At 44.0% G+C, this 27,634-nt stretch overlaps 1 protein-coding gene across 4 annotated transcripts in view; it reads left to right on the top strand.

The window, feature by feature from the left end:
• Positions 1–2,526: 2,526 nt before the first annotated feature.
• fam149a (family with sequence similarity 149 member A) overlaps positions 2,527–27,634 on the top strand; it is a 93,212-nt gene continuing 68,104 nt past the window's right edge. For 2 of the 4 annotated variants that reach the window (XM_033029754.1, XM_033029746.1), the window contains exon 1: positions 2,528–3,528. In XM_033029754.1, the coding sequence (XP_032885645.1) occupies positions 2,927–3,528 (602 nt within the window). In that variant the 5' untranslated portion in view covers positions 2,528–2,926. Of the gene's footprint in view, positions 3,529–22,727; positions 23,223–27,634 lie in introns of those variants that run through there. The other 2 variants (XM_033029763.1, XM_033029772.1) reach the window with 2 other exon arrangements.

Here is a 27,634-nt window from a genome sequence, read left to right as displayed (position 1 = left end):
CAAGTACTTGGAATTCTCTAGCACAGGGAGTTGTGGATGCAGAATCATTAAACATATTCAAGGCTGGAGAAGATTTTTTTGAGTGCAGGGGAATCAAAGGTTATGGGGGTAGGGCATGAAAACAGAGTTGAGGATAAAGATCAGATCACCCATGATCTGACTGAATGGTGATACAGGTTCAAAGGGTAATTTGCCCAAAACCTGCATCTATGCTGTTTTTAAGAGTAGCTGAGAAATAAATAATTGAGCCTGGATTTGCTTATTACCTCCAGCGGTTGCACAATTACATTGGTCTTGCACTGGAATATTAAATGGACATGCCTTTAGAGCAATATTGCCCTTATGCATCATTAATGCAGCAGGTGGACATTTACTGGACTCCTAGCGATCTGTTTGCTTGTGTGCAATGGGGGACCACTCATCCAGTGTTGTTGTGCTTTGGATTTTCCACTGCACTTTGAGAAAATGAAATGAACACTGGAAATGTTAGATATACTCAGCTGGTCAGGTGCTTCTGTGGGGACAGAAACAGAGATAATGTTTCAAATCAGTGACATTTCCAAAGAATTGCTCATCTGCGAAAAAGTGATTGATATAAACTAGGTGGAACCCGCAGTCGCCGCCACGGGCGGCCCGATGCTCAGGCTCTCACGCCGGGATGCTGGACACCGACGCTGAACCTCGACGGAGAACATCCTCAGGGGCCCGAACCTCTAGATCAGCCACCTCCCACCGGAGTCCGCGGCTCCCGAAGTCCACAGGCCGAGCCGGGCGGAGTCGCAGGACTCCGCGATGTTGGTCAGCGCCGCCCACGTTGGGAGCTCCGCGAACCACAGCTCCGCGATGTCGGTGCAGCAGGCCCAGCACCCGGGGCTCCAAACGGCGATCCCCGGTGAGGCATCGCCCGCCCCGCGATGTTTCCAACGCTGCGCCGCTGCTGCTGCTGCTGGAGCTCTGGTCGGTCCCGGCAGGAAAGGCAGTGCCAATCCAGTAGGTAGGCCGCTGGGGGGGGGGATGAGGACGCGACTCGAATAATAGTCGCATCCTCTCCATGAAGCGACTGAAGGACGGTATCCCCCTTACCGTACCTTCTTCCCCCACATAAAGACATTAAAAAAACACAGAAAAACGCTCTTCAACATAACAAAAAAACAAAAAAGATACCGGACTGAAGGTGGAGGCAGCTAGCACCAGCGGCACCAGATGTCCTTGTGGGATCTGGGATTCTTAAAGCTGTTACATAAATACAATCCTTTATTTTTCAACTCCTGGCACAGGAGATTTTTAAAAAATCACAGCAAATTGACTGGAAACAAGAAGGTTCCAATAGGCCCTTCTCCCCCTCCTCGGTTCACCTCTCGCTTCCCACTCTCCATTCCCCCGCTCCACTTGCCGAGGGCCGCCAATGTTAAATCTCCGCCCAGCTCGGCCTGTGGACTCCGGGAGCCGCGGTCTCTGGTAAGAAGTGGCCGATTCGGAACTCCAAGCCGCTGAGAATGTTCTTTGGTGCCGACGTCGGAGTTCCAATCATCCCGGCGAGAGGGCCTGAACATCCGGCCGCCGTTGCGGCGACTGCGGAGGGCTCGGGAGGCCCTGACCACGGGTGAACAACAAAGAGGAGGATGACTGAAATTTGTTGCCTCCCCGCATAGTGGGAAACGTTGATTCCGCCTTGTGGGAATGTTTATGTTAAATTCTATTGGTGTGTTGTGTTCTTTTTTATTCGTATGGCTGTATGGCAACCCAAATTCCACTGTACCGATTGGTGCATGTGACAATAAATGTAAACTTGAACACTGGCTATCTCCCCCTTCCACACTCACTCCTGAAGCAGCGCTTCGAATGACCATTCCTTTCCACCTACAGATGCTGCTTGACTCGCTGAATTCCTCCAGGATAATGCACATCCTGCAACCTCATCTACTGTTTAAGAAGGAACTGCAGATGCTGGAAAATCGAAGGTAGACTAAAGTGCTGGAGAAACTCAGCGGGTGAGACAGCATCTATGGAGCTAAGGAAATAGGCAACGTTTCGGGGCAAAACCCTCATCTACTTTATCTGCTTTGCTTTGTTGTTACCTTCTCCCAGTTAACAATGATCAATTCTACATTTTCCTTGATCTTCATTGCCCTTTCACACCGTGCCCTTCCTTAACTATCTATCTCCCTCTCCCCTGACATCAGTCTGAAGAGGGGTCTCGACCCGAAACGTCACCCATTCCTTCTCTCCAGAGATGCTGCCTGTCCCGCTAAGTCACTCCAGCATTTTGTGTCTATCCTCCAGGAGATTGCTCGATGACTTGAAAGAAAGTCAGCAGCAGTAGCCAGAATATTCTTTAAACGGAAAAATGTGCACATCGTTCTATTTTATGTGAAATCAATACTTTGCGGCTTAAATATAAAGAAAAGTTTCTCGACATGGGATTCAAGAACCGCCCTTCAGTTATCGGCATAGGACCAACCAGCAGAGAGGGTTTTGTTTCACATAGCAACCTGTGCTGCTGCTGCTGTCACCTGACAAACACATTAGCCAGCCAACTCTGTTTTTTATTTGTTTTTGTTAACCAGGCAAGCAAACGAGAAGATTTCAGCTATTTCCTCAACCTAAGATGTGTCTGTAACAGCAGTTAAACCAGCAAAAATTGCCAATCAAGACTGTTTTCCTCAACAATTCCTTGGGCACTGTCCGGCCTTTTGGCAAATGCTTCACTTTCGGTCAGTGAAGGAAAACTCGTCTTCACTGTTGCTTGGAGCTGTAGTATGATTCGCCAGGCAGATTGCTAAAATAACTTTGTTTGCTCTTTCTTGCAACTGACCGGAGGGAAAAAACCCAAATTACATTATAGTTCATTGTCGAATGATCCTGGTGCTCGGATCCCTGTATCCGAGCTGATTATTCTGCATTTTTGTATATTTATTTTAAAAAAATGAAGGTTGCAGTGTTGGACTTGGGAACCATATTTGCAAAGATCTTCACGACCTCTGGTTCTCCTGTGGTACATCCAGCTGGTTCTTCAAGCAGCGGGTCCCCAGCCTCTCCGCGTGGTCCACTGCTCTCTGTGTCTTCATCTAAAGCAACACTCTTCACGTCTTCCCTGTTCAATGCCTCAGGGAAAGCCTCAGTGCTGGCTGGGGCGGCCTCTGGTCCCGAGTACTCAGCCGTGTTGAAAGTGTGCAGCGCCTCTCCGCTTCCCTCGGCCAGTGGGGCGAGAGCGGCCGGGCTGAGCAGTGGGGCTGCAAACCAGACGCCGCTACGACCGCCGCCGCCGCCGAGCTCCAGCTCCAGCTCCAGCCCGGTCGGACCAGGAGCTGCGAAAACCGCGCAAGCTCACAGTGGCGGAGGCGGCAGCGGCAGCATCAGCATCGGCATCGGCGGCAGCGCTGCGATGGGCAGCGCGGGAAGGTCTTCCGGACACGTCGCGGACAATATTAGCTGGAACCCGCCCAACAAACAGTATCCCTTCGCTTTACCCGACATCGGCGAAGAGTGGCTCACGGACACCGAGTCAGTGGAAGGTAGCAACGAAAAGTAAGGAGTTTCTCCTCGCATTGGGACGGGGAAGGCCGGGAGGGAGGGAGGGAGAGAGCGGGCGTTTAAAGACTGATTTCCTTGCCCCCCCCCCCCCCGAGTCTTGCTATTGTTATCCCGTGATCCCGGCTGGGAGGTGGGCAATTGTAAATACGATCAGACGCACTTTGTGCAGCATCTTCGATGTGGTGAATCCACCCAAAACGTTTAGTACAAGAGCCATTGAACAACATTTAACACTAAGCTCCCTGAACTGGAGAGCTATTGGAGCGAGTGTCAAAAAGCCTGGTGGAAGAGGTTGAGTTTAAGAGCTTCTTAAAATAAGACAGAGTTGTAGATAGGTTGAGGAAAATAAATCCAAACAAAACTGCAGGCAGGCAGGCAGCTGAGCACAGTTACTAAAATGGTGGGGTGATTGGAGGAACTTGAATTAGAGCGCAAGGATCTCGGAGTTTTGTAAAGTTGGCAGAGAGCAGCGACAAGCATGGGTATTAAATTTGAGGAAAAACAGACACAGAGTGCTGCAGTAACTGAGCGGATAGGTGACGTTTCCGGTCGGGATCCTTGTTCAGATGTTGCTGGACTAGGAGTCAGCGCTGTTGCAGCGATTCCTGTAGTTAGGACATCCATCAAAACAATGCGTGCTAGAGATGGGATTCATCTACAAGGGGCGCTGCCTTCAGCATGCCTGCAGGCTCCCAGAGGCAGGTATCACGTTGAATGCGGTGTCTGCCTTTTACTGACATATTTTTAAGAATATGTTAGTGGATTTCAGCATTTCCCCAATGTCAGATGTCGTCTCATTGGCCGATAGTTTCCTATTTTGAGGCTTTTGCCTAGTGGCGCCACGTTTGCAATTTTTCAATCTCATCGAAGTTTCAGAATCTAGGCAATTTGGAAAGACCCACGGTCAATGTATTCATTATTTCCACAGCCACCTCTTTTAAAGACAGTACTTTAGATCCAATGGACTCGACAGCTATTAGTTCAATTTCTTTACATAATAGAGTAAAACTCAGTAAATGCATCAAGATTGGGACTTCACTGCCGAACTGTCAGATTTTCCAGACTATGGGAAGTTATTTCAATTTATTGTTTTTTTTGTTTATTTTGTTATCTTTGTTTACTAGCCTGTTATGTTACTGCAAGTAAGAATTTAATTGTTCTGTTTTCGGTACATATGGCAGTTAAACACACTTGACTCTCTTGAAATTAATATTCCAACACATTTCTAATTAACATTTTTTTAATGTAGTATCATGCATTTTCTAACTGACCAGGTAAGTTTAAGGGAACATGGTAGCAGGCCCCAAGTGTTTTACAAGAAGGATTAGAATTATTGCCCATTGAGCCAGATACAGAATCTTTGGGATTTCTAACCATTAGATGGTGGATTGATTAATGGGCGTTTTGCAGTAATTTTTTTCCAGTGATAGTCATTTTTGAGTTCCTCCCTCCATTTTGCCTGATCTTTCCATCATTATTAGATTCCTTTAATGTCTTCTATCATAGAAATACATCAAATTCACTTATTTGTGAATTCCTTCATCTCACCATCCAGGATATTCTCATATATAGGGAGAGACAAGCAACTGCAGATGCTGTTTAACCAAAAATACACAAAGTGCACCTGTAGATGTTGCCTGACATGCTGAGTTACTCCAGCACTTTGTATCTTTTTTATACTTGTATATGCATGTACAAACCTGCTATGTCTGCTTTATATCTCTTGTCATTTTGTTATTGTCTACTTTTTGCTTTAAAAAAAAGTCCTAACAACATTGAATACCCGTTCTTTCAATATGAAACCACCCTTGCCTTCATAGAAACATAGAAAATAGATGCAGGAGTAGGCCATTCAGCCCTTTGAGCCAGCACCGCCAATCAATATGATCATGGCTGATCATCAAAATCAGTACCCTGTTCCTGCTTTTTCCCCATATCCCTTGATTCTTTTAGCCTAAGAGCTAAATCTAACTCTCTCTTGAAAACATCCTTATTTAGCCACTGACAGATTATCCTTCTTGTAGGTTGTTTAATTCCCAATCTGATTTTACACACTGGGCTTCTTCTTCTTGCGTATGACGTGCACAGCCTAACAAAACACTACATCTATTTCTTTTTGCACGTCGGGTTGATTGTATTAGTCAAAACAGGGTGTACCACGTGAAGGTTGCAATCTCCCACCCCTACACGCTGGCATGGTTCCCATAGATACTTTGAGCCATTGATGGAACCCTTGTTTGACTGCAAAACTACATTTGTTACTTTAACTCTGCTGCCTATATCCTATCTTGTGCTAAGTTCCATTCACTTTAAACCCCTGTGATTGTTGATATAGCTTGATTCCTTATTTATAACATATTTTTAAATTCTCACCCATTTTTCAAATCCCTCCATGGCCTCTTCCTACCTTGTCTCTGCAGTCTCTTCTTGCCCTGCAAAAATCTTCATCTCTAATTCTGCCCTTGTAGTTCACCCACAAGTTTAATTGCTCCATCAATGTCGTTCATGGTTTGAACCATCATTATCCCAAGCTCTGCAGTTGGTTCCTTTAACATCTCTGCTGCTCGTATGCTCCTTTAAGATCCACATTTAAACTACCTAATTGACAAGCTTTGGTCACTTTCCACAAAATAAATTACTGTGGATTTGTGTCAATCTTGTTAAGTAACACATTTGTAAAATAGATTGTGGAACATTGTTTGATTGTAAAAGTGATGTATCGATATGTTTGTGTTTATTTTGTTCAAATAACCTGCAGTTACTGTGTAGTATTGCTGGAATCTTGGCATATTAATGCCTTTTATCTCGCCCTCTGGATAATCCTTCTAGATTATCATCAATCTAGATGGTCATCATTCTCATACATTTGCCAAGCGTTCACTTCAACGTTTTAAGGAGCTTTTAATGTTTCAAGTGTACTGTTCAGAAATAAATAAAAGTTGAGACCCAACCAGTGATTTAGAAAGGATTACCATGTCACTTTTGTGTTTCAAGAGTGTTTAATTGTCATATGCGCCGGGACAGGACCAATGAAATTTGTACTAGCTGCAGTTTACAGTCACATTAAATTCAGCAACACAACAAATAAATATATAATCAACAATAATAGTTATGCCAGGTAGCCAGACCATAATAGTGCATTGGAGCAGTGGTGCAAGTTGAAGAATGTAGTGCAACCATATACAATCCATAATAGTTTATTAATCTCTATTTATAAAGCAGAACCTTTTCACCGCTTTTAACACATTGCTTTGAAAGATCTATGTGAATTAAATTTCTTTCTTCCAGCATCCCTTTTACAAAAGTCTGTTCATGTTAGAGTCATAGAGTCATACAGTGTGAAAACAGGCCAAAGTGCCCGCGCTGACTGGCATGCCCCATCTACACTAATTCCACCTGCATGTGCTTTGCCCATAACCCTCTAAATCTTTCCTATCCATGTACATGTCCAAATGTCTCTTAAACGTTATGATAGTACCTGCCTGAACTACCTCCTCTGGGAGCTCGTTCCATTTACCTACCACCTTTCATGTAAAGAACAAATTACCCCTTTTGTGCCTATTAAATCTCCCCCCCCCCCCACCATAAACCTATGTCTTCTCGTACTCGATTCCCCTACATTGGGTAAAAGACTCTGTGGATTTACCCGTTCTATTCCTCTCATGATTTTGTACATCTCTATAAGATCATCACTCATCTTCTTGCGTTCCAAGGAATAAAGTCCTAGCCTGCTCAACCTCTCGCTGTAGCTCAGACCCTCTAATCCTGGTAACATCCTTGTAAATCTTCACTGCATTCTTTCCAGCTTGACAACATCTTTCCTATAACACAGTGACCAAAACTGAACACCCTCATCAAAGCCTTATGCAACTGTAACATGATCTTCCAACTATACTCAGTACCCTGACCGATGAAGGCCACTGTGCTGAAAGCCTTTTTGACCACCCAACTATCTGTGATGCCATGTTTAAGGAACTATGTATCTGCACTCCTAGATGCCTCCGCTCTATAACACAACCCAGACGCCCTACCATTCACTGTGTAGGTCTTGCTCATATTAGACTTTCCAAAATGCAACACCTTTCATTTCTCTGTATTAAATTCCATCATTCATTCCTCAGCCCACCTGCCCAACCGATCAAGATCCTGCTGCAAACTTTGACAACCATCTTCACTATCTACAATACCACCTCACTTTAGTGTCATCTGCAAACTTTCTAATCATGCCTTGTATGTTCTCATCCAAATCATTGACATAGGTGACAAACAGCAATGGGCCCAGCACTGAACCCAGAGGCACACCACTAGTCACAGGCCTCCAGTCTGAAAGCCAACTTTCCATCATCAAACAAAGGCTTCCTTTCAGCTATCTCTCTGCTTATCTTACAGACTTTTGTCTTCTTCCAATCTCTGGCTTTTCTCCAGCCATCTGCAAACAAACCCCCTCGCACCTGTATTCCCCTATCGCTTGTCTGGTTTTATCCCGCCCCGCCTCTTTTCCAGCTTTCTCCTCGCTACTACAATCAATCTGAAGAAGGGCCCTGCCCCAAAACCGTTGCCTATCCATGTCCTCTAGATATGCTGCTTGACCCGCTGAGTTGCTCAGGCACTTATTCTGCCTGTTATATATTTCAGAGTATTATTTATTAATGGCATTTTCCTTTCTCTTTTTGAAAAATTATATTGCATAACATAGGATTGCAAAGAATATGCTTTTCATGAACGAAGTCCTCGAGTGAAATTCATTTGAAAATATAATAACTGAAATATGCAGTGGATAACAATTGAATATATATTCAGTGCACGAGATGAACTATTGTGGACCATTGGACAATCTGGCAGTCAGGAAGTTTGTAGTGATGCACTCAATTTTTTAATTCACTGTTCCTTTAGCAGCTCTTTTTGGAAAATAATTCTAAGATATGAAAAGGATTGAAATAAACAATTCTGGTTTGTGTTCTGCAATTCATGGACGTTTTAAGGTTGTATAAGTTACGGTTTAGTGCAAATAACACAATGCAGGTCACTTATAAGGGAAACCTCCAACTGTTCAGACAGCAGCATTTGGAAAGAAGTTTAATGAAAACAGCAAACCAGCCAAACTTTACATAGTATAATATTTCTTCTCCACATAATAGCCTGCCATTCATGGACCTGAAAACTTGAGCCCAAGGTTTAAAGTGAAGTTTTCAATATTTAATTGTCTCTGTCATAGTTAAGCTCTGAGAGCAAGTAACTAATTAAAAAAAAGTTAAAACAGGAACAGTTAGGTGTAGGTTTTCAGTCTCAATCTCGAAGATCTGGTTCCTTCTTGTTAGGATTAATATTAGTTGTGTATTTTTCTATTCATTATCTGAATGCTATTGCCTTATAGAGTATTGATTGCCAATTAATATGAGCAAAATATTTCAAATTATAAAATTGAACTTGACACTTTGAGAAAGTGACTAATTTGTATTAGTTATTGGAATAAGAAAGGAATAGTTAGCTTATTTCATGAATATTCATCAGACAGAAACAGAAGATGCCGCATGTGTAACTGGAGCGTGAATTTTATCCCATAAGCCTTAGCCATTGAGGTCATCACTTCAGTTTACAATCTCCATGCTTTAAATTGCTCTGTTAGTATTTCTGAGATCTTTTTCTAGCTTAGCATTACTATTGATGTTGCCTCGTCTACCAAGGGCACCAAATATAAATTTGAGTCGGTGCAGTTAATTTTCTGACAATTCATTTGAAGAAGCAGGAGGCCATCAATTGAAATTTCACCATGTTTTCAAAGATGTCGCTTCTTGGTGCAATATTCGTGGTGCAATATAATGCGCAATATTTTTTTATATTTCTATTATCTATTTATTAATTTCATTTACTGATCTTGCCGGTATATGAGAGTCGATGGTTGTTTGTGTTGTTGTTCTTTTAATCTTTTATACCGTGTCTTCTATGTATACCACTGAAGGAGATGCAATGAAATTTCGTTGTACAGTTGTTGTGCAATGACAATAAACGTATTTGATTTGATTTGATTTGATTTAACTTGTGAAGCCAATGCATGAAAGGGTGACTGCTTTCAGTTTCTGAAGCAGACATTTCGTATGGAAGCAGCTCAGAGCAGAGGCAAATGTGGGAGTGAAGAAAGGGAAGGAGGTTTGGACTGGCGCAGATAAGACAGAATTATGTAACAATGTGGAGTTTAAAAAAAATTGGAATCACACAATCAATCATTATATTTTTACCCATTCATGCTCCACATAACTAAATATCTGTAATGCCTAAAATATGCATATTTGTTCCAAAGTGTCCACATTTCAGATTCCATAATAGTCCATCGGCTATAGTAGTTGCTGTGGAACAAAGGAATTGCTCACACATCTGTTTGCAGTCCAAATGGAGGGGTTTTTATTCAATCATATTCTTATTCTTGCCCAGGAGAGAGGGTGGTCCAATTACCTCACAGGCGCAATCCACACACTTGATTTTACAAAGACTGACATTTCTTATGGGACATTTGGAGATGAAAGACAACAATTCTATTAAGGTACAGAGGTTCAATTATTGTCTCTTAACCAGTCCAAAGCAAGAAAGTGAATGAATGCTTCTTTTGACATCCCTTTTCCAATGTGACCATGTACTTGGAGACGCCTGACTCAAGTCAATATTTGATTGTGACAGAACATTCCATTGGTTCAATCAATGTATGAGTATTAACCACACCTCCCAAGGGATATTTGTGCAGTATAATAGGCTTGTCTATCCTGGCCGCATTCCGTCTGGTTATTAATTGACTCGGGAACAAACCGATGGGGGCCATTTATCTAATGATACTCAAGCGCCTTGAGTATTAGAAAGGCGCTATATAAATCCCATCCAACATTATTATTAATGAGAGACCCGTAATCTCTCTTTCACATTCTTTTAGGCACATCTATCCTGTGAACAGGCCCATTACTCCTAAATCTCTCTCTTCAGATTTCACTTCCGCATTGTATGATTGCACAAGGGAATGCACAAGAAATTTGATGTCATTCACATGTGAAGGGCCTTCACTGTGAATGGTAAGGCCATGGGCAATATTGTAGAGTAGAGAGATCAAGGAGTACAGGCACACAATTCCCTGAATGTAGCAGGTAGATAGGCTGTAAATAAAGCTTTTGGTACATTGGCCTTCATCAATCAGGGTATTGAATATAGATGTTGGATCATTCTCTTACAATGGTACAATACTTTGGTGGGGTTGCATTTGGAGTATTGTATTCAGTTTTGGTGACCCTGCTATAGGAAAGATGTGCAGAGAGGATTTGTGAAGATGTTGCCAGGACTCAAGGGCCTTGGCTATAGGGAACGATTGAGCAAGCAATTATTTTATTCCTTGGAGTGCAGTAGGATAAGGAGTGATCTTATAGAAGTGTATAAAATCATGAGGGGAATGCACAAAATATTTTACCCTCTGTAGGGAAATCAAGAACCAGAGGACATGGGTTGAAGGTGAGAGGGAAAGATTTAATATGAACCCGAGGGGCAACTTTTTCACACAATGGATGGTGTTTATTTATAATGTGCTGATAAAGGAATAGTTGAGGCAGGTACAAGTCAAATATCTCTCATCCTCCCTCCCTCCATCCCTCACTCTCCATCTCCCTTGTCAAATTGCTTTTGTTGCCTGTAGCATATATTTGATGGTTAATCAATCAATCAGATTACCCATTTTATTCACACATGATTCAAAGCCATACTTACAAGATTGTAGTTTTTGTGAAAAATGTTCTTCTAAGAGGATATTAGTTTGAAACGGGAAGCTGCTGTCAAGTTTTTTTTTCCCCCTAGAAATAATTTACCATTGGACAAACAGAGCCAACCGATGAATTGACCAATGAATCACCTGGGAGGATTTGTAATTGTATTTAGATTCAATTATCATACAGCATGGAAACTGGTCCTTCGGCCCAAATTGTCCATGCTGACCAAGATGCCCCATCTAAGCTGGTCCTATTTCCCTCCAAATCATTCCAATCCATGTACATGTCCAAATGTCTTTTAAATGTTAGTATTGGTATCTGCACAACAACTTCATCTTGCAGCTCATTCCATATACCTACCTCTCTTTGTGTGGAAAAAGTTGCCCCTATTATTTTTTTCCTCTCTCACATCTCTAGTTGTTGATTCTCCTACCATGAGAAAAAATACAATACAATACAATACAATTCAATTTATTGTCATTTGGACCCCTTGAGGTCCAAACAAAATGTCGTTTCTGCAGCCATACATTACAAACAAATAGACCCAAGACACAACATAATTTACATAAACATCCATCACATTGCTGTGATGGAAGGCCAAAAAAAATTATCTCTCCACTGCACTCTCCCCCCCCCGATGTCAGAGTCAAAGTCAAAGTCAAAGCCCCCGGCGGGCGATGGCGAATTGTCCCGCAGCCATTAAAGCCACGCCGGGTGATGCAAGGCCGCACACCGGGTCTTGATGTTAGAGCCCCCGGCGTGCGCTCGCAGTCCCGCAGCCATTCCAAGCCGCGCGGGGCGGTGATGTAGGCCCCGCTCCAGGTGCTCTTCAACCCCGCAACTCGGGCGGGAGAAGTCGCCGTTGCGGGAGCCCCGAAAAGCGGTCTCCCTCCAGGGACCCGCGGGCTCCCGGTGCCGCCCGCCAAACCCGCAGTTGCAGCCTCCGAATCTCCGGGGGTCGGGTCGCAGCAGCGTCCACCACAGCTCCACCCGCTCTGGACTCGGCCAGCTCCGCGACGGTGAGGTGAGTAGTCGGTACCAGAGCCCCCGGTCTTCCTGTTGGAGGCCGCTCCTCGTTGCAGCCCCAACGACAACGGAGACCCGACAAAGAAAAGGTCGGGTCTCCCGTGCAGGGAGAGATTTACTGTGCATTATCCCTATCAGATCACCCATTTGCCTTCTGTGCTCCAAAGAATAAATTTCCAGCCCGCTCAGCTTCTCCCTGTCGTCATCGATCAACTGGACTGACAACTCACATTCATTTTTCAGGCACACTTCATTACTTGTGGTCAAGGAGAGCAGCACAGTCCCAGTTACTGCACTAAAATTCCACTCGGAACGGTCAATTTTTATACAGATTTTGACCCTTGAAGTTGTGCACAATTTCTAATTTCATCAATAGCAATATGTTCTCAAAACACTAATACAAAAGCAATGACATTAATACAAGTAAAACTACAAGCTATTTGATCCTTTATTTAATTTTCACTAAGGATGACTACCAAGAACCTAGTAGTGTGTGTTAAGGAATGTTTATCAGGAACATTTGTGTGCGTCAATGAATGCCTAAAGGTTGTGCTGTACAGCTATCTTAACCTTTGTCATACTGCAGCATCCACATCCCTATAGCTAAAGCCCTTGAGTCCTGGCAACATCCTTGTAAATCTTTTCTGCACTCTTTCAAGCTTAATGGCATCTTTCCTGTAGCAGGGTGACCAAAACTGAACACAATACGCATAGTCTGGCCTCACTAACGTTCATTTGAATTGTCTTGGGATTAAGGATTTATATTGATATTACTAATTCCATGATTAAGATTCTAATTTGATGTGGCCTGTTGACATTATAGGGTTAATATAATTTATAAAATGTTTTCGGAAAGTGAAAACAACTTCTGTGTTTTTCAATTTAGCTGTGTTAGGTCAGCCTCAATTAAAGTAGATGATTTTTTTCCATCTTGCTGGCTCTTACCAATGCATTTTCAACAGTTTCCCAAATTAATACGATGATGTAAATAGCATTTTATTCCATTGGGTTCAACATCTAAATTAAAACACCCCCTCACTCCCCCTACCACCCACACCCTCCTCCCACATACACCCCCTCCCCTACCCCCACAACCCTACAAACCCCCTCCAAACAAACCCCCTCCCCCACACTCTCCCCCCCCTGCCCCAGCCCCCCCCCCCCTCCCCCACACCCCCTCCTCCTCCACACACCCCCTTCCCTACACACACACCCTTCCCCCACCAGTCCCCGACAGGCCCCGCCTGAAGCCGTCTCCATATGGCACACTTGCCTTCATAGATTCGGGCATTGAAAGTTTGGGTAGTGTTGCCACTTTGTCAAAGATTGGTTTGATTGCAGATAGACGCAAAGTGCTGGTCAAACTTGACATATTTTGCAGATCCCCACCCCCCCCTCCCCTTGCTGATAGGTGATCATACATAGTACAACATTCAGTAAATTAGATAACATTCCAGCACTCTCTGTCTGTCTTCCGTAGATGCTATCGTCTCCTGTAGAAACCAGCATCTGCAGTTCCTTTCTACATTGGTTTGACTGCACTCAGGGTACCATTTGCAGTTCTGGTCACTGCATTATAGAAAGGATGTGGTTACGCTGGAGCGGGTGAAGGAAGCTGAAGTGTAATCTGATAGAGGTATATGAAATTATGGGAGACATACGATCAATGGTCAGAATCTTTTACCCATGGAAGTGATATCAAACATAAGAGGACATATGTTTAAGGTGAGAGGAGAAGTTTTATAAGGTACTCGAGGGGAGAGATTTTTTCGTAGACGGTGGTTGCTATATCGAATTTGCTACCAGAGGTGGTGGAACAGATACTTTGACTAGGTTTATATTTAGACAGCACTTTAATAATAAGCAAGGCATTAAAGGATATCGGCCGAACAAGGGTAAACGGGATCAATGCAGATGTGCAAAGAGGTTGGCATGTATGTGATGGACCTGGTTCTGTGCTGTACAACTTTATGATTCTCTGAGATCCCTTCTAAATCTTATCATCCATTATGGCCACAACTTAAAGGTTAGTGTTAAGCAAGCATTGCATTGTCATTGCTTGTGCTGTTCTTGACCAGAGCTGGTCAAACTTGACATACTTTGCAGTTTGCCACCCACTCTTGCTGATAGGTGACCATAAACAGGTGCATCATTCAGGAAGTTGGATAGCATTTTGGCTGAAAGGTATGATTGCTTTCATTCTATGGTGGTCTGCTATGCTATCTGCATTTGAGCTTCAACATAAATCAAACGTCAGCTACCATGTGACATCAGCTATCTATTGACGACATGGTTCCTTCAGTCTGGTAGCAACCCAGTACATACATGTAGAAACAACAAACTATAGATGCTGGTTTACCGTGGAAAGACATAACATTCTGGAGTAATGAGACCTGGGTGTCCTTGTACACCAGTCACTGAAAGTAAACATGCAGGTACAGCAGGTAGTGAAGAAAGCTAATGGCATGTTGGCCTTCATAACGAGAGGATTTGAGTTTAGAGGCCCTTCTGCAGTTGTACAGGGCCCCGGTGAGACCACATCTGGAGTATTGTGTGCAGTTTTGGTCTCCTAATTTGAGGAAGGACATCCTTGCTATTGAGGCAGTGCAGTGTAGGCTCAAGAGGTTAATACCCGGGATGGCGGGACTGTCATATGAGGAAAGATTGGAAAGAGTGGACTTGGATTCGCTGGAATTTAGAAGGATGAGGGGGCTCTTATAGAGACGTATAAAATTATAAAAGGACTTGACAAGCTAGATACAGGAAAAATGTTCCCAATGTTGGGGGGGTCCAGACTCAGGGGCCACAGTATAAGAAGAAAGGGGAGGCCATTTAAAACTGTGATGAGAAAAAACGTTTTCACCCAGAGAGTTGTGAATTTGTGGAATTCTCCGACACAGAAGGCAGTGGAGACCAATCCACTGGATGGATTTAAAAGATAGTTAAATGGAGCTCCAAGGGCTAGCGGAATCAAGGGATGTGGGGAGAAGGCAGGCACGGGTTACTGTTTGTGGATGATCAGCCATGATCACAATAAATGGCAGTGGAGTCTCGAAGGGCCAAATGGCCTCCTCCTGCACCTATTTTCTATGTTTCTATGTAATTCAGTGTGTCAGGCAGCATCCCTGGAGAACATGGGCAGGTGACCGTTTGGATAATTTCTTCAGATACTCCAGCAATTATGGTTATGCACCACATGAAATGTGATTTGATCAGATAATGACTCTGTTGCATGGAGCATTCTGGAGGAGCCTGTATCATTTGACAGAAGATTCTCCAGGTTTGCATTTGGTCTGCTTTTGCTCCACAATCTGACGTGAACCACTTGGCATCTGCATGGTCCCAACACCCGGTTTGGACTTTTTTTCCAATGATATATAACACCATTTGGACGAGATTGTATTTTGGTGTTAAAATAAATGTCACTAGAACATATTGAAAATACAGATCGATATTTTTGTTCTGTCAGCCACAATGGTGATAAAGGACTATGATGGACACAAAATGCTGGAGCAACTCAGCGGGACAGACTGCATCTCTGGATAGAAAGAACGGGTGGTGTGGAGGTGCCGCTGAGAAGCCAAGGCCAGAACCTCGTGTGTCGGAGGTAGGACCTCTCAGGCCTTGCGGGCCGGAGCCTCGCGGTCCAGAGGCGGAGCCTCGCGGGTTAACAAAGCCCGTGTCAATCAGTGCCTGGGTCTGCGGAGCACGTGGCTGGGGCCTGGGTCGGCACCACGGAGGCGTCCGGAGAGGACCTGCCAGCAGCAGTGGAGATGTTGTTGATGGTGCTGACCGAGGAAGGGAGGACACGGGAAGGAATAAAGGAGGTGACTAAAGGTGGGGAAAGAAGGAATAAAGGTGGGGGGACCACCGTGAGGAAGGGAGAAGAACATTGGGAACCCGATGTTTGGGGACTGCCGTTAGGGAGGGGGTAGAACAATGGACAATGTAGGACCTGGCGTGGGGGGCCCGCTGTGAGGGCGAGAGGGGGGAGAACAAAGGGGGACTGGTGGGGGGGGGGGGGGGGGGGGGGATTTGTAGCTTTATAAGCGCCCTTTATTTGAATACCTTGGGTATGCAAGCAAAGAATTTCACTGTGACTTGTTACATGTGACAATAAAGTATTCAATTCAATGTTGGGTCTAATTGCTCTTTTTGTTCCTGGGTTCAGTCAGAAAAGATTGAAACAATTTTGTTTTGTTCCTTCTTCAATTGCGATTGAAACAATTGAGATAATAGAGTGAATATTTTGTGACTGATTAATAATGTAACTACACAGAATATTAATAATGTATAATAAACAGAAATGTAGATTGGTTGAAAGATACAGTGTGCAAACAGGTCCTTCGGGTCGGTCCATCGGGTCCACTCCAGCCATCAATCACGTTTTTACTCCAGTTCTATAATCCATTTTTGCATCCCTGCCCCAGACACAATTTACAGAGACCACAAACCTGCACATCTTTGAATATGGGAGGAAACCAGACCGATCATAGAGAGAATGTGCAATCTCCACCTAAGCAACACCCGATGTTGGGATTGAACCCGGTTTACTGATGCTTTAAGGCAGCTGCACCACTGTGCAATCCTTACTTAAAATTTAAGTAAAAACTAAAACAGCTTTCAGATGGAATTTTAATATGGCAGGGAAAAAAGTAAGAAAAGCTGATCTTGTCCGCAGAAAAAGAATAATGAATTGAAGATGCATGTTCCACATGAAAAGCTGAAGTAATTAACAATTTGGTGGCGATGTGTATTCCACTGATAGAACTTTATAATTCTAATGTTACTGTAGTACTGCATTGAAACATAATATCAGAGCCTCAGATTGTGCACTGGCTCATTTGAAATGATAGAGGCATTGAGATAACAAATAATTAAATGGTGTACAGTGCATTCAGAAAGTATTCAGACCCCTTCACTTTTTCCACACTTTGTTACGTTACAGCCTTATTCTAAAATGGATTAAATTCATTATTTTTATCATCAATCTACACACAATACCCCATTATAAAAAAGTGAAAACAGGTGTTTAGAAATGTTTGCAAAGTAATTAAAAAGAAATAACTGAAATATCACATGTACATAAGTATTCAGACCCTTTACTCAGTACTTTGTTGAGGCACCTTTGGCAGCGATTACAGCCTCAAGTCTTCTTGGGTTTGATGCTACAAGCTTGGCACAACTGTATTTGGGTAATTTCTCCCATACTTCTCTGCAGATCCTCTCAATCTCTGTCAGGTTGGATGGGGAGCGTCGATGCACAGCTATTTTCAGGTCCATCCAGAGATGTTTGATCGGGTTCAAGTCCGGACTCTGGCTGGGCCACTCAAGGACATTCACAGACTTGCCACTCCTGTGTTGTTTTGGCTGTGTGTTTAGGGTCGTTGTCCTGTTGGAAGGTGAACCTCCGCCCCAATCTGAGGTCCAGAACGCTCTGGAGCAGGTTTTCATCAAGGATCTCTCTGTACTTTGCTCTGTTCATCTTTCCCTCGATCCTCCCAGTTCCTGCTGCTGAAAAACATCCTCACAGCATGATGCTGCCACCACCATGCTTCACCGTAGGTATGGTATTGGCCAGGTGATGAACGGTGCCTGGTTTCATCCAGATGTGACTCTTGGCATTCAGGCCAAAGAGTTCAATCTTAGTTTCATCAGACCAGCAAATCTTGTTTCTCATGGTCTGAGAGTCCTTTAGATGCCTTTTGGCAAACTCCAAGCGGGCTGTCATGTGCCTTTTACTGAGGAGTGGCTTCCGTCTGGCCACTCTACCATAAAGGCCTGATTGGTGGAGTTCTGCAGATATAGTCGATCTTCTGGAAGGTTCTCCCATCTCCACAGAAGAACTCTGGAGCTCTGTCAAAGTGACTATTGGGTTCTTGGTCACCTCCCTGACCAAGGCCCTTCTTCCCCGATTGTTCAGTTTGGCCGGGCGGCCAGCACTTTGAAGAGTCCTGGTGGTTCCAAAGATCTTCGATTTAAGAATGACGGAGGCCACTGTGCTCTTCGGGACCTGCAATGCTGCAGAAATTGCTTTATACCCTTCCCCAGATCTGTGTCTCGACACAAACCTGTCTCGGAGGTCTACGGACAATTTTGCTCAAATTTGAGTGTCAAATTTGAGTGCTAGAACAGCTTTGCATGCATCTAATTCTGGAATACAGGTGTTCATAGCTGGGATGTTGCTGTTGAACTGTTTCTTACTGTAGAGAATTAGCAGAAGACTAATGGAACTTTTAAAGGGGAGAAGCTAGGAGTCTGAGACACATCACCACTTGGCACTTAAATGTTTAGGAAGGAACTGCAGTTGCTGGTTTAAACCGAAGATGGGCACAAATTGCTGGAGTAACTCAGTGGGGCAGGTGAAGATTAATCTGAAGAAGGGTCTCGCTCCGAAAGGTCACTCATTCCTATCACCACTTGGCACTTCTTGCTGTTTGTAACAGTGTCAGTCAAGTGAATAGAATAGAATAGAATATTCCTTTAATAATCCTTTTCAGGAAATTATTTGCCACGACAGCTTCAAGACAAACATAACATAACACCACGCTTTCATACATAACAAGTTAAAATACGTTAAAATACAAGTTAAAATACAATTAATTTAAAAAAAGTGCAGTTATTTGTGCTCATTAAAAAGTCTTATTGCAGCTGGTAAACAGGACTTCCTGTATCTCTCCGTTTTGCACATTGGTGCAATCAGCCTCTTGCTGAAGATACTGCTCTTGATCACCTTCAGGGCATGGAGTGGGTGAGTGGGGTTTGTCATTATGGAACCTAGTTTATTTAAAGTTCTGGCCTCTGCCACCTGCTGGACCGTTCGTTGCTCAGCCCCGACCACTGAGCCGGCCTTCCTAATTAGTTTGTCCAATCTGTTTTTATCCGCTATACGGGCGCCATCTCCCCAACAGGCCACAGCAAAGAACAGAGCACTGGCCACCACTGAATGGTAGACACTGCACAGTAGGGGTTGGCAGATATTAAAAGACCTCAGCCTCCTTAAAAAATACAGTCGGCTTTGTCCCCTCCTGTACACCGCCTCCATATGACACTTCCAGTTCAGCTCACTGTCAAGCTGCACCCCAAGGTACCTGTGATTAGCAACCACCTCCACCTCAGTGCCCTTAATGTTGATCGGCGTTGCTTGAGTCCTCCTCCTCCCCCTCCTAAAGTCCACCACTATCTCCTTTGTTTTTTTGGTGTTGAGATGGAGATTATTGTGTGCGCTCCACTCCACAAAGTTACTTATAATGTCTCTGTATTCCTCCTCATTGCCCCCTTTAATGAGGCTGACAACAGCTGTATCATCCGAATACTTCTGCAAAAAGCAGTTGTTGGTGTTCCATTGGAGATCCGCTGTGTAGATGGTAAACAGGAACGGAGCCAGCACAGTTCCTTGTGGAGCCCCTGTGCTGCTCAAGATGGTGCCCGAAGTGATTCATACCAACGTGCTTGAGCTCCATTACCATTTGAAGATGGGGATATCCATGGAGTTTCCTTATGCTGCTTAATTGCCTGCCATCATTCATCCCTAAATGTAGCAGGTATGCAAAGATTTGGCCTGATCCATTGGTTGCTGAATTTCTTCTTTCTACAGCATGCTGCTTTTGGTCGAACGTGGACCTATGCCTTGGTTTCACCAGTTTGCTGGCTCTTTGTTCAGATATACCTGATGTGGGTCTGGGTTGACTAGATTGACTGGTTGGAATTCAATGCAAAACAATGTGGCAATGGAGAGCAGCGGGAGCCACGCTGGCAGCAGCTCATTATTATTGTGGAAGATAGACACAAAATTTGGGAGTAACTCAGCGGGACTGGCAGCATCTCTGGATAGAAGGAATGGGTGATATTTCAGGTCAAGACCCTTCTTTATACTGAATCTTTTCAGTCTGAAGAAAGGTCTTGACCCAAAACATCACCCATCCCTTCTATCCAGAGATGCTGCCTGTCCCGCTGAGTTACTTCAGCATTTTGTGTCTATCTTCGGTTTAAGGCAACATCTGCAGTTCCTTCCTGCAACATTATTTTTGTGGAGTTGGATGTTTCACCCGCGCTGCCTTTGGCATCTCAGGCATTATTTTGCTGGCCTGGATAGAGTCCTCAGCAGCTGGCAGAGGTATTCACAGACATCTTTAATCTCTCACAACTCCATCTGCTTTAAGAAGACCATGATCATCATCATGTTGAAGAAAAGCAAGGTTGCGTCATGAAGTGCTTTGCGAGATTGCTGATGGCTCACATTAACTCCAGCCTCTCGGACAGCCTCGATGCACTGCAGTTTGCCTACTGTCACAGCAGTTCTACAGCAAATGTTATCTCCTTGACCCTAAACACTGGACAGTTTCCTCTCAGCTGTATTCAGGTAACTGAACCATTCTACCACAAGCAGAGAGTGGTCCTGAACTACTACCTACATCATCGAGGAGTCGGTCTATCTTTGATTGAACTCTACTGGTTTTATCTTGCAATAAACGTTATTTTCTTATCATGTATCTGTACACCGCTCGATTGTAATCAATTATTGTCTTTCCGCTAGCTGGTTAACACGCAATAAAAGCTTTTCACTACTTGGTACACGTGACAATAAACAAAATTGAACTGAACTGAGAAAAAAACACGTCTCTGGAACACCTGGGCAACACCTATTTCAGCCTTGTATTTATTGACTATAGGTCTGCCTTTGACAGCATAGTCCCATCCAGCCACCTATTATACTCCCTATACACTCATGACTGTGTGGTCAAATACTATTGTAACTCCATTTACAAGTTTGCAGACGACACCACTGCAGTGGGCCGAATGACAAACAATAACACAACTGAGTATAGGAAGGAGATGGGGAGTTTAATAAGATGGTGTCAGAACAAAAAAAAATTCCCTCAATGTAAGCAAGACGAAGCAACCAGTTATCGATTTCAGGAAACAAGGTGGTGTATGGCCTAATAAGTACCAAAGCACAGTGGAAATGGTTGAGAGCTTCAAGTTCCTAGGCGTAAATATTACCAACAATCATATTGAAGCGGCAGTCCATATTGAGGAGGCTGAGCAAATCTAATTCATCTACAATACCTCTTACAAACTTCCACAGGTTCACTGCAGAAAGCATACTGTCGGGATGCATCATTGCTTGATTTGGGATTTGTCGAAGATTGCAAGACATTCGGGAGAGTAGTGGATGTAGCCTCATCCGTCACACAAACCTTTAAAATGATGAGAGGGATAGACAGAGTTGACGTGGATAAGCTTTTCCCATTGAGAGTCGGGAAGATTCAAACAAGAGGACATGACTTCAGAATTAAGGGACAGAAGTTTAGGGGTAACATGAGGGGGAAGGTCTTTGCTCAGAGAGTGGTAGCTGTGTGGAATGAGCTTCCAGTGGAAGTGCTGGAGGCAGGTTCAATTTTATAATTAAAAATAAATTGGATAGGTATATGGATGGGAAAGGAATGGAGGGTTATGGTCTGAGTGCAGGTAGATGGGACTAGGGGAAAATAAGTGTTCGGCACAGACTTGTAGGACCGAGATGGCCTGTTTCCGTGCTGTAAATTGTTATATGGTTATATGGTTAAACCGGACTCCCCAGCATTGATTCTATTTACACTTTGCACTGCTTCGTGAAAGCACCCATCAAAGCCAAAGGCCTTTCCCACCATAGTCATTCCTCCTTCTCCCCGCTCCCATCGGCAGTAAATACAGAAGTTTGAAAATGTGATCCATCAGACTCGTGGAAAGGATCTTCCCCTCTGTTATCAGGCTTCTGAATGGTCCTTCCATGAGCTTGGGTCAAGCCTGATTCTCCAACCATTCTTCATTCTACCTTTTATCATTATGTATATCTTGATTGCATCTATGTATCGTGTTATCTGATTTGATTGGATAGCACTGAAATAACAGCTTTTTACTGTCTCTCGGTACACCTAAACCTAAATCTGTAATTTTGGAAATACTTTTTGTGTTTTTTTTCTCAGTCAGACCCTTTTAAAGCATGAGTTAAATTGTGTATTCATCATAAGAATACAGTTGTGAATGCAGCTTCCACCTTCATTGTGGTGCAGGAGGGTATTATCCTTGGCACTCATTGCCCTCAGTTGTGCTGGTGCAAAACAATTAGTTTGAATTGTGCTTTTCAAGACCATTGCTTATTTTCTAACATAAGCTACCAGCAGCTTGCTTCAATGCTGTCAGTGCTTTGTGACCCTGTGTTAACAGCTTAATGGATGAACAATTCCATGCAGTTCTCAGCAGCTGTTAGTGCGGTTTGCAGTTTGCCCGAGGCTTTGGAGGGGGGGAGGAGGGTGGGGGGGAACACTCGGAGAAAATAAATAACCATCCTATATTGATGTTGCTGTGAGTCATAGTGAGGCTGTTACTGCAGAACATTCTGCTTCATGCAGAACCAATAGAATAAATACTAGCCAACACACACATGCGCGCGCGCAAAAAACTCTTTTGATATGACAAGTCTTTCATCTCTGGCATCAGTGCCCATGTGCTCAGGAATTTGACTATTGCACAGTGTATGGAGAGTGGGTGAGGAAGAGCAATGCTCTGATCATTATGAAGAACTGATGTCGGTGGCCTGAGCATTTGATGTTTGCAAACTGTGAATCCTTTGGAATGCTTCATCTACACTTTGCATTCTGTGTGTAAACCTGCAGATGGCCAGGCTGATAAATGCTGCTTCTGATCACACGTTGCAGCAATATTTGCCTCCTTGCTTGCCATTTGTGCCGCGTGAGCTGCATTGGAAAATGCGTCCTCTTTCTTTGATCTGAAAAATTAAAGATTTAGCGCTTCACTGATGCCTGGTTCCAGCGATGTGTATCCTCCTGGTTTGATGTGCCATTCCAGTAATGTCCAACTACTGTATAAGTGCAGCTGTAAAGAAAGTGAGCTGAACAAAAACCTCAGTCTTATGGTAATAGGGTAAGTTCAAGCTTATAATCACATTGTAAAACTTTTACCGGTTATTCGTATAAAGATCCTGTATCTTATAAAGCAGGTATGCAAAGTGTCAATTAATTATAGATTCACTGAACCATTTTAATCATGTTATATTTGCTGCTCTCATCAAATTTGGGAGATTTTTCTTAAATAATGGTTCTCTAATGTTTGCAAAAGACAAAATGAATTATCTGCAAATTCCCAAGCATGACGTTAGGATTTGTATGATTACATCCCTGTTCAGTCAAAGATTATGCATATTTCTCCTTTACAGCCTCTGGTAAACTTCTGTAATTATTTCATGACAAATCTGGCACTCTTTCAAATTGGGTGGGGGAAAAATGTATCTAACCAATGTTGGTTTATTAAGCCTTTTGCTGGTTGACTAGTTGATTGACTAATTTTAAAAAGAGCACTGAGGAAAAATGTACATGTGCATTAATAATTTCTCAAAGAACACGATACCTCAAATAGAAAGTTCAGACCGGAAAATGCTTCACATAGAGAAATGTGTGCTGAAATGTCACATATCAGTTTATCTGGGCTTGCGGGTTTTAGGCTATCTTAGGCTTTTAAAAAGTGCCTAATTCCTCAGCCTATAACACCCGTACACAGTGACTGAGTGTATTTCAGGAGCTGCATGAGAAATTTAGCTTAGTTGTGGAATGTCCCACCCTGGCATGAGGTCTTGATTTCATCGTGGAATATCCAGTGGAGTGCTTTTGAATCACTTTATGCAAGGAAAGGTGAATCGGGTGCAAATGACCGACCTGCTTCCCAGTATTTGATAGGACATCTCGGAGGCAAAAGTATGGATTGCAGCTGAAGATCGGAGCGAGACATTTGGGGGTTGGGGAGTTCTGGTGGGGTTGACGTACTCCCAACCAAAGTAGAAGCGGCGGTGGTTTATGGGCAGCACAGTGGTGCAGCGGTAGAGTTGCTGCCTTACAGCGCCAGAGTCCCGGGTTCAATCCTGACTACGGGTGCGGTCTGTACGAAATTTGTATGCTCCCCGTGACATTTCTCCAGGTGCTCCGGTTTCCTCCCACAAGCTAAAGACGTATAAGGTTTGTAGGTTAATTGGCTTTGGTAAAGATTATGAATTGTCCCTAGTGTGTGTAGGTTAGTGCTAGAGTACGGGACTAGCTGGTCGGCATGGACTCGGTGGCCAAGGGGCCTGTTCCTGCGCTGTGCCTCTAAACTAAACTAAATTCTTGCGTGCAAAATATTAATGCATCTGGTATTGGTTTATTATTGTCATTTGTACTGAGATGAAGTGAAAAACTATGTAGGAAGGAAATGCAGATGCTGGTTTAAATCGAAGATAGACACAAAATGCTGGAGTAACCAAACGGAACAGGCAGCATCTCTGGAGCGAAGGAATGGGTGACATTTTGGGTCGAGACCCTTCTTCAGTCTCGACCCGAAACGTCACCCATTCCTTCTTTCCAGAGATGCTGCCTGTTCTGCGAAGTTACTCCAGCATTTTGTGTCTAACTTCGTGAAAAACGTTGTTTTGTGTGCTCTCCAAATAGACCGTACCTTACACGAGTGCAATCATACTTCACATGAGTGCACCACGCAGTGGAAAAGAGAACAAAGCAGTGTGCAGAATATAGTGTTACAGCTGCAGAGAAAGAGCAGATAACATAGAAACATAGGAACATAGAAAACAGGTGCAGGAGGAGGCCATTCGGCCCTTCGAGCCAGCACCGCCATTCATTGTGATCATGGCTGATGGTCCCCTATCAATAACCCGTGCCTGCCTTCTCCCCATATCCCTTGACTCCACTAGCCCCTAGAGCTCTATCTAACTCTCTCTTAAATCCATCCAGTGACTTGGCCTCCACTGCCCTCGGTGGCAGGGAATTCCATAAATTCACAACTCTCTGGGTGAAAAAGTTTTTCTCACCTCAGTCTTAAATGACCTCCCCTTTATTCTAAGACTGTGGCCCCTGGTTCTGGACTCGCCCAACATTGGGAACATTTTTCCTGCATCTAGCCTGTCCAGTCCTTTTATAATTTTATATGTTTCTATAAGATCTCCCCTCATCCTTCCAAACTCCAGTGAATACAAGCCAAACTCCAGTGAATAACAAAGGTTTAAGGGCTGCAACGAGGCAAATTAGCAGATCAGGAATACGTCCTTAGAATATGAGAGGTCTGTTCAAGAGTCTGATTCCAGTGAGGAAGAAGATGTTCATGAACCAGGTGGTACATACTTTCAAACGTTTGTGTCTTGTTCCTGACAAAAGAGAGGACGTGAGTGATGCTTGATAATGTTGGCTGCTTTCCCAAGCAGAGGGAAAGGTCTATTGAGTGGGCCGAGGCTGCTTTGCGTGATGGACTGGGCTTCTTTTTTTCGTGTCTTTGAAGCTGGTTGGCTATATGACAGTTTCCCATTCCTTTACACAGTCCTTTGCGTTTTTATTGAACACTGCAAGATCCTTTGGGCTGCACTGGTTGGGTAGTAGGGGGCAGACAAGGCAGTGCTGCATTGTATGGTCCTCTTCTCCACATTCACAGGTGGTTTGGCCAGTTTCATAGCCCCATCTGGCCATGGCAGCTTTTGATCGCCCTGTTCCTGTTCTCAGGCGGTTGAGTGTCTTCCACTGGACCCATGGTGCTTCTGAGCCCGGAGGGAGGGCTTCAGAAGGAGGGATACCCATGTCAGTAGGAGGGGTGTCGTCCTCAAGCCTTTTTGTCCATAGTTGGAGTCTGGTTTCTTCCCGTGATGCTATTAGGGGCTGGACATGGCTGAGAAAGCTTCTCCTGGACTTCAGCCGTTGGGCCGGGGGTACACGTCCGTAGAGGAGGTGGCGTTCATCACTGGTGGCCTTGGTCATCTCTACTCGGCTGGTGACTTCCCGTCTCACATCAGCAGGGGCAATGCCAGCGAGGAGGTGCAGGTTGTTTACGTTGGTGGGCTTCAAGCAGCCAGTGATTGAGCGGCAGGTGTTATTCAACGCTGGGTCTAGTTTCTTGGCATGGGATGATCTCTCCCAAACAGGACACGCATACTCCGCAGAGGAGTAGCACAGGGCCAGAGCAGTAGATCTTAATGTGTGTGCTGTGGCTCCCCATTCGGAGTTGGTCAGCTTCCGGAGGATGTTATTTCGGGAGTTAACTTTCAATTTGGTGTTTTTGATGTGTTCCTTATAGGAGAGAGTGCGATCCAGTGTTACACCGAGGTAGGCAGGGTTGGTGCAGTGCTCAAGAGGTGTTCCAGACCATGTGATGTTAAGGGGCCTGTTTGCTTCCCGGTTCCTGAGATGGAACGAGCAGGCTTGGGTCTTCGCAGGGTTTGCGTGTAGGTGGTTGCGCTCGTAGTAGAGGTGTAGCTCATCTAGGGCTGAGGTGAGATTCGCTTCTATAGCTTCAAACGTACTCTCTTGGGATGTTACACAGAGGTCGTCGGCGTAGATGAACCGCTCAGTGTTCTGGTCCATTGGCTGGTCATTGGTGTAGATGTTATATAGTAGTGGAGCCAGCACACTACCTTGGGCTGGGCTGCATTCACAACTCCCTGCAATTGTTGCTGTTTGTGGGCACAACAGTTCCCATACCTAGCTGTGATGCATCCTGATAGGACACATTCTATGGTGCACCGGCAGGAAATTGTATGAGTGATTGTGGATATGTCAAATCCTCTTAATCGTCTGGGGAAGTAATTGGTTATACTGTTGATGTGTTTGGACTAGGTCAAGTTGTTGGTTATATTTACACTCGGGTACTTGATCCATTGGTGCATCAGAGAAGAATCTATTGTTCCCTTCTAGCTGTCAATGAAGTAAGGTCTGTCTTTTCAAAGTAAACTCAAGCAGGCCTTCCTAACTTCCATTAGGTTTTGGCTATTTCTGGCTGAGGTCCTGGCTGTTTTTCAGTCATTTATGTGCACTCTGTTGTTGGAGCAACAGTACTAAATGTGCATTGCATGCTGATTGACGTCACTCCAATATGCCCAGTGGGCCTATGCATGGAAACGTCCTTTGCACGAAAAGGTTCAGCTTTCCATCATGTGTAGCGTGAAATGCTGATTCCACTTGGTGACTGGTGTTAACCTAAATCTTTAGCTTAAATATAAGAAAAAATGTCACATGATTGAATCTATATAGATTGGTCCCCAACTTGCATATTAAACTATTTGAAAGAACTGTGCATGGTTTACAATGGTTGCATATTTAAATATAGGAATGAATAAATCAACATCTCATTGTAAAACCAGCCTTTATGGAGTCGTATAATACAAAAACATTTTGCCCATCAAGTCCATGTGACTGTTTTACCATTGTACACAATCTCATTTGCCCATATTAGGACAGTATCCTTTTACACCTTGCCTATTCAAGTGCTTTGCTAAATTTTTCCGAAACATAGATAGGGAGTCAAGGGAT

This window comes from Amblyraja radiata, chromosome 1 (assembly GCF_010909765.2).
Source record: "Amblyraja radiata isolate CabotCenter1 chromosome 1, sAmbRad1.1.pri, whole genome shotgun sequence".
Lineage (NCBI taxonomy): Eukaryota > Metazoa > Chordata > Chondrichthyes > Rajiformes > Rajidae > Amblyraja > Amblyraja radiata.
Note: the sequence above shows the minus strand (reverse complement) of the source record. Positions and strands in the feature narration are given on the sequence as shown.